General features: G+C 42.6%; 1 protein-coding gene across 1 annotated transcript in view; it reads right to left on the reverse strand.

The window, feature by feature from the left end:
* LOC138656877 (probable ATP-dependent RNA helicase DDX60) overlaps positions 1-13,903 on the reverse strand; it is a 375,810-nt gene that overhangs the window by 303,234 nt on the left and 58,673 nt on the right. The window contains exons 3-5 of the mRNA XM_069744200.1: positions 13,795-13,879; positions 11,267-11,330; positions 5,533-5,722 (exon numbers count right to left, since the gene is read on the reverse strand). Of these exons, the coding sequence (XP_069600301.1) occupies positions 5,533-5,722; positions 11,267-11,330; positions 13,795-13,879 (339 nt within the window). The remainder of the gene's footprint in view (positions 1-5,532; positions 5,723-11,266; positions 11,331-13,794; positions 13,880-13,903) is intronic.

A 13,903-nucleotide genomic window follows, 5' to 3' on the forward strand; every position in this document is an offset into this window, starting at 1 on the left:
ACCCTTGTCTAAATTGCCTTCTTCCTCTGATTTGGTGCCATTGTTCTTCCAGCATGTGGTTCATTTGCATGGCATTCCAGAGAATATTGTTTCTGACAGAGGTTCCCAGTTTGTTTCGAGGTTTTGGCGAGCCTTTTGTGGTAGGATGGGCATTGACTTGTCTTTTTCCTCGGCTTTCCATCCTCAGACTAATGGTCAGACCGAACGAACCAATCAGACCTTGGAAACTTATCTGAGATGCTTTGTTTCTGCCGATCAGGATGACTGGGTGTCCTTTTTGCCGTTGGCTGAGTTCGCCCTTAATAATCGGGCCAGCTCGGCTACCTTGGTTTCGCCGTTTTTCTGCAATTCTGGGTTCCATCCTCGTTTCTCTTCAGGGCAGGTTGGGTCTTCTGACTGTCCTGGTGTGGATACTGTGGTGGACAGGTTGCAGCAGATTTGGACTCATGTAGTGGACAATTTGACCTTGTCCCAGGAGAAGGCTCAACGTTTCGTTAATCGCAGACGCCGTATGGGTCCCCGACTTCGTGTTGGGGATTTGGTTTGGTTATCTTCTCGTCATATTCCTATGAACGTTTCCTCTCCTAAGTTTAAACCTCGTTTCATTGGTCCGTATAGGATTTCTGAGGTTCTTAATCTTGTGTCTTTTCGTCTGACCCTCCCAGATTCTTTTTCCATACATAACGTATTCCATAGGTCATTGTTGCGGAGATACGTGGCACCTATGGTTCCATCTGTTGACCCTCCTGCCCCGGTTTTGGTGGAGGGGGAATTGGAGTATATTGTGGAGAAGATTTTGGATTCTCGTGTTTCGAGACGGAAACTCCAGTATCTGGTTAAATGGAAGGGTTATGCTCAGGAAGATAATTCCTGGGTTTTTTCCTCTGATGTCCATGCTCCCGATCTTGTTCGTGCCTTTCATGTGGCTCATCCTGGTCGGCCTGGGGGCTCTGGTGAGGGTTCGGTGACCCCTCCTCAAGGGGGGGGTACTGTTGTGAATTCTGTGGCAGAGCTCCCTCCTGTGGTCACAAGTGGTACTTCGGCTGATTCTGTCTGGGAGCTTCCGTTTGTGGAGGAAAGTGGTACTGCGGCTTCTGAGTTTCCTCCCTCAGGTGATCTGGTGAGGTCGTTAGGTGCTTCTCTACTTAACTCCACCTAATGCTTTGATCCATGCTTCCTGTCAATGTTCCAGTGTTGGATTTGTTTCTCCCTGGATCATTCCTGTGGCCTGCTGCTCTGCATAGCTAAGTTCCTCTTGCTATTTGTTTGCTATTTTTCCTGTCCAGCTTGTCTATTTGTTTGCTGGAAGCTCTGGGACGCAAAGGGTGTACCTCCGTGCCGTTAGTTCGGTACGGAGGGTCTTTTTGCCCCCTTTGCGTGGTTTTCTTTAGGGTTTTGTGTGGACCGCAAAGTTATCTTTCCTATCTTCGCTCTGTTAAGAAAGTCGGGCCTCACTTTGCTGAATCTACTTCATCTCTACGTTTGTCTTTTCATCTTAACTCACAGTCATTATATGTGGGGGGCTGCCTTTTCCTTTGGGGTATTTCTCTGAGGCAAGGTAGGCTTATTTTTCTATCTTCAGGCTAGTTAGTTTCTCAGGCTGTCGAGTTGCATAGGCAGAGTTAGGCGCAATCCACGGCTGCCTCTAGTGTTGTTTGGAGAGGATTAGGGATTGCGGTCTGCAGAGTTCCCACATCTCAGAGCTCGTTCTATTATTTTGGGTTATTGTCAGATCACTGTATGTGCTCTGATCGCTATGTCCATTGTGATACTGAATTGCCTATCATAACAAAAAACCATATAAGCAAGCTGGACAGAAAAAAACAGCAAACAAAATAACAAAAGCGGAACTTAGCTATGCAGAGCAGCAGGCCACAGGAACGATCCAGGAGGAAGCAAGTCCAATACTAGAACATTGACTAGAGGCTAGGATCAAAGCACTAGGTGGAGTTAAATAGAGAAACACCTAACGACCTCACCACATCACCTGAGGAAGGAAACTCAGAAGCCGCAGTACCACTCTCCTCCACCAACGGAAGCTCATAGAGAGAATCAACCGAAGTACCACTTGTGACCACAGGAGGGAGCTCTGCCACAGAATTCACAACAACAGGCACCACCAGTCATCAGGCTCCTAGCTCCAGGAAGCGGTCATCAGGTTCCAGACTGCGTTCGTCAGGCTCCGGGCATCGGACCTAGGAAGGAACTCAAGCGTGATGGTGCAAGCACCGCCGTACTGATCGTGAGTCAGACGGGGTTAACACCGCATGATAGTCAGAGCACAGAGTAGTAGATGCTCAGCAGAAACACCGGTATCAAGAGACTCAAAGTAACTGGGAATGAGGCTCCAGATGCAGATTCCAGGACATAATCACAGCACAGTTCAGACAGGTTCATGTACAGGACAGGTACAGGATCAAGGATTTGGGCCTGGATATACCGCCTCCAGGACAGGTGCCAGAACAGGACAAAACAGGAATCAAGGCAAGGACTTTGGTACCAAATCATAGACAGTAGAGGTGCAGGAACACAAACACACATAGCAAAGTTAAGGAGCTTTGTGAGTAGCTCAGCCCCGCCCATAGGGCAGGGGAACTTTATATAGGAGCTGCCCCTCAGAAATTGGCTGGGGACAGCATTTGAAGTACACACCCTCACCCTGATAAAAGCAGAGGAGGTGTGGCCGCGCATGCCCTAAGTACAAACAGAAACCATTACAGCACAATCAGTGCAGGAACTGAGGCTAAGGGCACCTAGCTGTGACTGCAAGCACTGACCCACGTGGAAAGTCATGCACCAGCTGCAAATGACCTCACATCCCGTGGAGAGCTTCCACAGTGGCAACCAGGGACCGCACATGAGGAAGGTATGCAGCAGGGCAAAGACCTATACACCCATGTACGGCTGCGCAGTAGAGCAGGGACCTGAGAAGGCTCCATCCAAGTAACAGCCAACAGTATCCCAGCTCAAATTAGGGGGAAAAGAGTAAAGGGTTAAAGCAAACATATGCATTGTCATGCTGAAAACCAGAAACAGACAGAACGGCATGACAACCAGCAGATGACATGGCTCCCCAAACCATCAATGATTGTGGAAACTTCACACAAGACCTCAAGCAGCTTGGATTGTGTGTCTCTCCACTCTTCCTCCAGACTCTGGGACCTGATTTCAAAATGAAATGCAAAATTTACTTTCATCTGAAAACAAAAAATTGGACCACTGAGCAATAGTCCAGACCTTTTTCTCTTTGGCCCAGGTAAGACGCTTCTGGCATTGTCTTTTGGTCATGAGTGGCTTGACACAAGGAATGCGACACTTGTAGCCAATGACCTGGATACGTCTGTGTGGTGGTGGCTCTTGAAGCAATGACTCCGGCAGCAGTCCACTCCTTGTTAATCTACCCCAAATTTTTGAATGGCCTTTTCTTAACAATCCTTTCAAGGCTGCGGTTATCCCAGTTGCTTGTGTACCTTTTTCTTCCACACTTTTTCCTTTCCACTCAACTTTTCATTAACATGCTTGGATACAGCACTCTGTGAACAACCAGCTTCTTTAGCTATGACCTTTTGTGGCTTACCCTCCTTGTGGAGTGTGTCAATGACTGCCTTCTGGACATCTGTCAAGTCAGCAGTCTTCCACATGATTGTGGAGCCTACTGAAACAGACTAAGGAACCTATTTAAAGGGAACCTGTCACCCCGAAAATCGCGGGTGAGGTAAGCCCACCGCCATCAGGGGCTTATCTACAGCATTCTGTAATGCTGTAGATAAGCCCCCGATGTTACCTGAAAGAGGAGAAAAAGATGTTATATTATACTCACCCAGGGGTGGTCCCGCTGCTGGTCAGGTCGGATGGGCGTCTCTGGTCCACTGCGGCGCCTCCCATCTTCATTACAAGACGTCCTTTTCTGATCTTCAGCCACGGCTCCGGCGCAGGCGTACTTTGCTCTGCCCTTTTGAGGGCAGAGGATAGTACTGCAGTGCGCAGGCGCCGGAAAGGTCAGAGGCCCGGCGCCTGCGCACTGCAGTACTTTACTCTGCCCTCAACAGGGCAGAGCAAAGTACGCCTGCACCGGAGCCGTGGCTGAAGATCAGAAGAGGACGTCTTGTAATGAAGATGGGAGGCGCCGCAGCGGACCAGAGACGCCCGTTTGACCTGACCAGCAGCAGGACCGCCCCTGGGTGAGTATAATATAACGTCTTTTTCTCCTCTTTCAGGTAACATCGGGGGCTTATCTACAGCATTACAGAATGCTGTAGATAAGCCCCTGATGCCGGTGGGCTTACCTCACCCGCGATTTTCGGGGTGACTGATTCCCTTTAAACGCTTAGGAAGCCTTTGCAGGTCTTTTTTTGTTGCTTATTTGAATTTACTGAGATGACTTTTGGATTTTCATTGGCTGTAAGCCATAATCATCAACATTAAGGCTGCAGTCACACTATTAGTATTTGGTCAGCATTTTACATCAGTATTTGGAAGCCAAAACCAGGTGAGGAACAATCAGAGGAAAAGTTTAATAGAAACACGTCACCACTTCTGGATTTATCACCCACTCCTGGTTTTGGCTTACAAATATTGATGAGAAATACTGACCAAATACTGATAGTGTAACTGCAGCCTAACCGAAATAAACACTTGAAATAGATCACTCTGTTTGTAATGACTCTATATAATATGAGTTTCAGTTTTTGTATTGAACAACTGAAATAAATTTAACTTTTTGATGATATTCTTATTTTGTGAGAAGCTCCTGTATTTCTATCACTAAACTCTCTTGTCCCTATTTGTTGCATCTACTTCACATGGGGTAGTCCTCCTCTCATTACCATATAATATTAGTTTGTTCAATAACAGAGCACTACACAGCATAAACAGGGAGAGAGCAGAGAAACTACTGGTGGACCTACACTCCAGCCACAGGATAAACAGTATGGGCCACTATTACGCCAAGTTGATACTAGCATTACAGAATGCTGTAGATAAGCCCCTGATGCCGGTGGGCTTAGTTCACCTTCGATTTTGGGGGTAACAAGTTCCCTTCAAGTAGAATAAGATTATTTTTTTTTTTTGCAATAAGCTTCATCAGCATGTATGAAAAAACCAAATGTAGCATGACAAAAATGCAGGAAAAAAACACAAAAAAAACGCAGCAAAAAACGCAAGAAAAACCAAGCAAAACCTGCCTTTTTTATGCGACTTCTTTCCTGCCAAGAGAGCAGGTTTTGCCGGGAAAAAAAAAATAAAATACTGAAAAACCGCCTAGTATAAACATATTCTTACAGATTAAAATGTAATAAATTTAGAAAACCATAAGCAATTTTAAATTGATGTATATAGCAAATACTTTTTCTCTTGCATTTTGAACAAAGTCTTTATCCACAATGTTTAAATGTATAATTTGCCATCACAAAAAGTTCTATAACAATTCTGCTGTACCATACAATAAAATAGTGTGCAATTGTTGTGCATTTTAGGAATTATTTCCACAATGAAAACCTGGAACAGTTCAGACTGACAGAGATAGTTACCAACCTGGAAGAAGACAACAACATATCTTGCTCCTTTGTCTGCTAAATTAAGCATGAAACGCTCTACCAAGAAGAAGAAATGTAAACTTTGTCCTTCCTTCAGGGATTCATCAAAAGTGCAGAATAATAATAACGAATCTCCATCAATGACGAAGATATCAGATTCCACATAATCATTAAGAAGGCTTGCAAAGCTGAAGCAAGAGAAGAAAGTAAATTGTGATAATTGGTTTAAGGCTGGAGTCACACACAACGTATAAAAAATCGTTCCGTTTTACACGGACGAGAATCGCAGAAATGTTCCCTGAACAGTCATCCGTATGTCATCCCTGTGCATTGCGAGAATGCAATTTTCGCGCATGTATGCATCCGTGTGACATCCGTATGGCATCCGTATGGCGAGATTTTCTCGCCGGCTTGCAAAATGGACGTATAATTGATCCATGGGCTCAAATATTCGTGAAAACATATATACAGTCTATATATACTGTATATACACACACATATATATATATATATATATATAATGTCAGTGAGACACATATATATTTATATTTCATTCAGAGCTAGATAGCATAATAGCCGATAATTCATTTGGCGGCTTTTGTTAAATCATTACAGAACCCGACAGGATAAGAGACATGATTTATATACAGTAAACCATTGCATATCCATTAGATTTATATATGTCCCTTGCTAATAATGTTAGTAGTGTTTGTGTGTAAAATTTCGGAGCTATAGGTGTTAAATTAAAGGATTAATTCATGGAAAAAACTGTTGTGGGCTCCTGCACAACTTTCTCTACCAGAGAGGGAAAGCCAGTGAGTGAGGGCAGATATTAATAGCCTAGAGAGGGACCATGGTTATTGCCCCCCAGATAAAAACATCTGCCCCCAGCCACCCCAGAAAAGGCGCATCTGTAAAATGTGCCAATTCCAGCACTTAGCCTCTTTCTTCCCACTGCCCAATAGCAGTGTCATATTGGGTAATAAGGGGTTAATGTTCCCTTGCTATTGTAAGGTGACATTAAGCCTGGTTAATAATGGAGAGACCTATCCATTATTAAGCCACTAGTCTGAAAGGGCTAAAAAACACACACATTAATAATAAAGTATTTTAATGAAATAATTATAGTATATAACTGCTTAGTGTAGCAAGTTGTGTGCAGCAAGTTTTGCGCATAGCGAGTTTTGCGCGTGGCGAGTTTTATGTGTGGTGCGTTTTGAGTAGGTGCAAGTTTTGTGTGAGGCAACTTTTGCATGTGTTGCAATTTTTGTGCATGTGACAATTTTTCCAGGTGTGCAAGTTTTGCATGTGGCGAGTTTTCCATGTAGCGAATTTTGCGTATGGATGGAGGTGATGGGCAATGGTGGTGGTGGGAGGCAATGATGGAGGTGATGAAATGGACAATGATGGTGGTGGGGGGGAGGCAATGATGGAGGTGATGATGGAGGTGATGAAATTGACAATGATGGTGGTGGGGGGAGAAGGCAATGATGCAGGTATACAGGTATATACTATATACTGTATAAGAAGACATGACACACAGGTATATACTATATACAGGAGGAGATGACTTACAGGTATACACTATAAGCAGAAGAAGATGACATACAGGTATATACTATATATAAGAGGAGATGACACACAGGCATATACTATATACAGGAGGAGATGACATACAGGTATATACTATATAAAAGAGGAGATGACACATAGGTATATACAGGAGGAGATGACATACAGCAGGTACATACTATATACAGGGGAGATGACATACAGGTATATACTATATACAGGAGATGACATACAGGTATATACTATATATGAGGAGATGACATACAGGTATATACTATATACAGAAGAGATGACATACAGATATATACTATATACAGGAGGAGTTGACACATAGGTATATACAATATACAGGAGGAGATGACATACAGCAGGTATATACTATTTACAAGGGAGATGACATACAGGTATATACTATATACAGGGAAGATGACATACAGGTATATACTATATACAGGAGATGACATACAGGTATATACTATATACAGGAGATGACATACACGTGTATACTATATATAAGGGAGATGACAAACATGTATATACCGAGGGGAAAATGAGAGTTGTGAGGTGAAAATGAGAGGTGTGAGGTGAAAATGAGAGGTGTGAGTTGAAAATGAAAAGGTGTGAGAGCAAAATGAGAGGAATGAGGGAAAATAGTGGAGTGATCGGAAAATGACAGATGTGAGGTCGAAATTACAAGTGTTAAGGGGGGAATGAGAGGAGTGAGGGGGAAGAGAGGAGGGGAAAAATAAGAGGAGTGAGGGGGAAAATGAAAGGTGTAAGGGAGAAAATGAGAGATGTGAGGAGGAAAATGAAAGATTTGAGGGGAAAAATGAGAGGCGTGATGGGAAAATGAGAGAAGTGAGGTGCTAAATGAGAAGCGTGATGGGAAAATAAGAGAAGTGAGGTGCTCTAACTAACCATAGATATTTACTATGGCCAGGCAACGCAGGGCTGTTCAGCTAGTCTAATATATAAAGCTGAATGTGTGTGCGTGTATGTATGCCTGTATGTCTGGGATTGGCATCTGCACCGTCGCAGCTACAGCCACAAAATTTTGCACAGTCACACGTCTGGACCCTGAGAGCATCATCAGCTATGTTGTGAGGCAAAATTTTAACCCCGCGCATTCCAATTCCCCAATTTTGCCCCTTTCTACATAATGGGGAAAAAGTGAAAGGAAAAGTGTTGGAGGCAAATTGACAGCTGCCAGATGTGAACAAGGGGGACTTAAAGAATGAGAGCGATGGCACCAAAGAGTATATACCATACAGTTGCTAAGGTGGGGCCCCGACATGGGATACTCACCAAACACGGGGATTTGAACACGCACACAAAATGGGCCACACACTACCACTTGCTTGAACACAAATACCACCCTCAGCACACATTTCACCACACATACACCAACCACACCACATAAAAGTCAAAACACAAAAGTCACCGCTCAAAACTCGCCACATGCAAAACTTGCCACATGCAAAACTAGGCTCGCGCAAAACTAGCCACACATGCAAAACTCACCTCATGGAAATCTCGCCACACGCAAAACTTACACACGCGGAAAAATTGCCACATGCACAAAAGTTGCAACACATGCAAAAGTCGCCTCACACAAACTTGCACATACTCAAAATGCACAACACATAAAACTCGCCACGCGCAAAACTCGCCATGCGCAAAACTTGCTGCACACAACTTGCTACACTAACCTGTCACATGCAACTCGACACACAAAAAGTTGCTACACGCATGTCGCCACACAAAACTCATCTCACAAAAGTCGCTACATGCATGCATGTCGCCACATGCAACTCAACACACACAACTTGACACATGAAACTCACCCTAAAACACACACAAGTCTGGTATTATCTTTCCAAAATAAAAATCTGATTAATAAGCAGACAAACTACAAGAGCAACAAATGTACCATATAGGAAATACGGCAGCTGTCAGTCACATGACCTGTCTATTATGTGTATGTGTGAGCTAATATATACTGCCAGGGGGAGGGCTTCCTGTTGGCTGGGGATTTATCAGGCTGCCAATTTAGCTTACAAATACTGAGGTAAAAATACTGCCCAAATAATGTGTGAACGCGGTCTAACACAGGAGAAGATGACATACAGATATATGCTATATACAGGGGAGATGACACACAGATATATGCTATATACAGGAGAGATGACACACAGGTATATACTATATACAGGAGGAGATGACACACAGGAATATACTACATACAGGAGGAGATGACACACACACATATATACTATATATAGGGGAGATGACACAAAGGTATATACTATATACAGGAGCAGATGACACACAGGTATATACTATATAGAGGAGGAGATGACATACAGGTACAGTACAGACCAAAAGTTTGGACACACCTTCTCATTTAAAGATTTTTCTGCATTTTCTTGACTATGAAAATTGTAAATTCACACTGAAGGCATCAAAACTATGAATTAACACATGTGGAATTATATACTTAAAGGGACTCTGTCACCTGAATTTGAAGGGAACAATCTTCAGCCATAGGGGCGGGGTTTTCGGGTGTTTGATTCACCCTTTCCTTACCCGCCGGCTGCATGCTGGCTGCAATATTGGATTGAAGTTCATTCTCTGTACTCCACAGTACATGCCTGCGCAAGGCAAGATTGCCTTATGAAATCGGATAAACTTATCCTCAGAAGCAGAGGCGACTCTTGGTCTTCCTTTCGTGGGGTGGTCCTCATGTGAGCCAGTTTCTTTGTAGCGCTTGATGGTTTTTGCAACTGCAGTTGGGGACACTTTCAAAGTTTTCCCAATGTTTTGGACTGACTGACCTTCATTTCTTAAAATAATGATGGCCACTCGTTTTTCTTTACTTAGCTACTTTTTTCTTGCCATAATACAAATTCTAACAGTCTATGCAGTAGGACTATCAGCTGTGTAACCACCAGACTTCTGCCCAACACAACTGATGGTCCCAACCCCATTTATAAGGCAAGAAATCCCACTTATTAAACCTGACAGGGCACACCTGTGAAATGAAAACCATTTCCGGTGACTACCTCTGCAAGCTCATCAGGAGAATGCAAAGAGTGTGCAAAGCAGTCATCAAAGCAAAAGGTGGCTACTTTGAAGAACCTAGAATATAAGACATATTTTCAGTTGTTTCACACTTTTTTGTTAAGTATATAATTCCACATGTGTTAATTCATAGTTTTGATGCCTTCAGTGTGAATTTACAATTTTCATAGTCATGAAAGTACAGAAAAATCTTTAAATGAGAAGGTGTGTCCAAACTTTTGGTCTGTACTGTATATACTATATATAGGAGGAGATGACATACAGGTATATACTGTATTCAGGAGGAGATGACACATGTATATACTATATACAGGAGGAGATGACATACAGGTATATACTATATAAAAGAGGAGATGACATATAGGTATATAGAGGAGGAGATGACATACAGCAGGTATATACTATATACAGGAGATGACATACAGGTATATACTATATATAGGAGGAGATGACATACAGGTATATACTATATACAGAAGAGATGACATACATGTATATACTATATACAGGAGGAGATGACACATAGGTATATACAATATACAGGAGGAGATGACATACAGCAGGTATATACTATTTACAGGGGAGATGACATACAGATATATACTATATACAGGGGAGATGACATACAGGTATATACTATATATAAGGGAGATGACAAACGTATATACTGAAGGGAAAATGAGAGGTGTGAGGTGAAAATGAAAAAGTGTGAGTGCAAAATGAGAGAAGTGAGGGAAAATAGTGGAGTGATCGGAAAATGACAGATGTGAGGTCGAAATTACAAGTGTTAGGGGGGAATAAGAGGAGTGATAGGGAAATGAGAGGAGTGAGGGGGAAAATGAGAGATGTGAGGGGGAAAATGAGAGATGTGAGGGGGAAAATGAGAGATGTGAGGGGGAAAATGAGAGATGTGAGGGGGAAAATGGGAGATGTGAGGGGGAAAATGAAAGATGTGAGGGGGAAAATGAGAGGCGTGATGGGAAAATAAGAGAAGTGAGGTGCTATAACTAACCACAGATATTTACTGTGCCCAGGCAACGCCGGGCTCTTCAGATAGTTTTCTATAAATCTATACTTACATTGAGTTTTGGTGAATCATATATTTACACTTGTTAGCAATTGATTCATAAAGTTTCTTAAGCCCTAGATAATCAACATAGAAGAGAAAATCAGTGATAAATAATAACACAAATCGCTTTATATCAGCATAAAGAAAGTTTCTGAATTCTTAAAAATAAACAAATCACAAAATTTAACCCCTTTCTGACCTCGGACGGGATAGTGCGTCCGAGGTCAGATCTCCTGCTTTGATGCAGGGCTCCACGGTGAGCCCGCATCAAAGCCGGGACATGTCAGCTGTTTTGAACAGCTGACATGTGCCCGTAATAGGCGCCCGTAATAGGCGCGGGCAGAATCGCGATCTGCCCGCACCTATTAACTTGTTAAATGCCGCTGTCAATCGCAGACAGCGGCATTTAACTACCACTTCCGGCCGGGCGGCCGGAAATGATCGCATCGCCGACCCCTGTCACATGATCGGAGGTCGGCGATGCTTCAGAATAGTAACCATAGAGGTCCTTGAGACCTTTATGGTTACTGATCTTCGGCAGCTGTGAGCGCCACCTTGTGGTCGGCGCTCACAGCACACCTGCAATTCTGCTACGTAGCAGAGCCGATCGTGCTATGCCTGCTTCTAGCCTCCCATGGAGGCTATTGAAGCATGGCAAAAGTAAAAAAAAAAAAAGTTAAAAAAAATGTGAAAAAAATAAAAAAATATAAAAGTTTAAATCACCCCCCTTTTGCCCCAATCAAAATAAATGAATAAAAAAAAAATCAAATCTACACATATTTGGTATTACCGCGTTCAGAATCGCCTGATCTATCAATTAAAAAAAAGCATTAACCTGATCACTAAACGGCGTAGCGAGAAAAAAATGAGAAACGCCAGAATTACGTTTTTTTGGTCGCCACAACAAACATTGCATTAAAATGCAATAACGGGCGATCAAAAGAACGTTATCAGCACCAAAATGCTATCATTAAAAACATCATCTCGGCACGCAAAAAATAAGCCCTCAACCGACCCCAGATCATGAAAAATGGAGGCGCTACGGGTATCGGAAAATGGCACAATTTTTTTTTTTTTTAGCAAAGTTTGGAATTTTTTTTCACCACTTAGGTAAAAAATAACCTAGTCATGTTAAGTGTCTATGAACTCGTACTGACCTGGAGAATCATAATGTAAGGTCAGTTTTAGCATTTGGTGAACCTAGCAAAAAAGCCAATCAAAAAACAAGTGTGGGATTGCACTTTTTTTGCAATTTCACCGCACTTGGAATTTTTTTTCCATTTTCTAGTAAAGACATGCTAAAACCAATGATGTCGTTCGAAAGTACAACTCGTCCCGCAAAAAATAAGCTCTCACATGGCCAAATTGACGGAAAAATAAAAAAGTTATGGCTCTGGGAAGGAGAGGAGTGAAAAATGAACACGGAAAAACGAAAAATCCCAAGGTCATGAAGAGGTTAAGGATCAAAATAAGGTAGGTACTCTTAGTAGATAAACTATTTGATCTAAATTTGTAGTATTTCTGGGGTGGCTGGGGGCAGATGTTTTTAGCCGGGGGGGGGGGGGGCAATAACCATGGACCCTCTCTAGGCTATTAATATCTGCCCTCAGTCACTGGTTTTACTACTCTGGCGGAGAAAATTGTGCGGGAGCCCACGCCAATTTCTTCCGCCATTTAACCCTTTAATTTACTAGCTAGAACGGCCAAATTTTGCATAGACACACTACTAACATTAGTAGTGTGGAATATGCAGAAAAAATGGTGATATGAGATGGTTTACTGTATGTAACCAGGTCTCATATCATGTCGGGTTTTAGGAAGGAGAAAGCAAAAGCCGGTAATTGAATTACCGGCTTTCTGCTATATCGCGCTGTATGAAGTAATAATATATATACATATATGTGTCTACTGATGTACAGTATATATGTTTTTTTTTTACCCATGGATCCCTTGTATAGCCGTATGTCGGTTTTGCAAGCCTGCGATAAAAACACGCATTGCGGCTGCCATACGGATTACATACGGAGGATGCCATGCGCAAAAAACGCTGACACACCCTGCCTATGGAGGAGCTACGGACCACTATTTTCGGGACTTTGCAGCGTATTACGGCCGTAATATACGGACCGTATTTTCATACGCTGTGTGTGACGCCAGCCTTAGCCCTGTGTATCTGCAGTGTTTTCACTGTTTCTGTGCACAATTACATAATCTTGCAGGGAAACAGCTCTTTCATTTGCAAAAATCTCGTGGACAATCAAAATGGCCACTCAGTTTTGCAGACGAAGCAACTGTCTATTGCCAAAATTCTATGATTGTGCAGGGAATCAGTGGAAATTCTAGAAGAGTAGCAGACTAAACGGAAGCTGCAGGATTCTATTGTACTGTATTTTGGCAAAGAGTATGTAAGAACTGCTCACTTATTGCATGGAAAATTAGAAAATCAATACCAACTTTAAAAAAAAAAATTAAGATTAAAACATCAATTGCTTTTATCACAGTATTAAGCTTTTCTCACTGCCAATATTGCACACTCACCTGAGTCCTCCTCATTTTTGTCTTTGCTGGTGTCAGATGCATCTTCTTCTTGGTTTGGACCTCCACAGTCCATGGTTGTTGAAAACTTGAACAATGCAATGAAAAATAT

The sequence above is a fragment of the Ranitomeya imitator genome, chromosome 1 (assembly GCF_032444005.1).
Source record: "Ranitomeya imitator isolate aRanImi1 chromosome 1, aRanImi1.pri, whole genome shotgun sequence".
In the NCBI taxonomy this organism is placed as follows: Eukaryota; Metazoa; Chordata; class Amphibia; order Anura; family Dendrobatidae; genus Ranitomeya; species Ranitomeya imitator.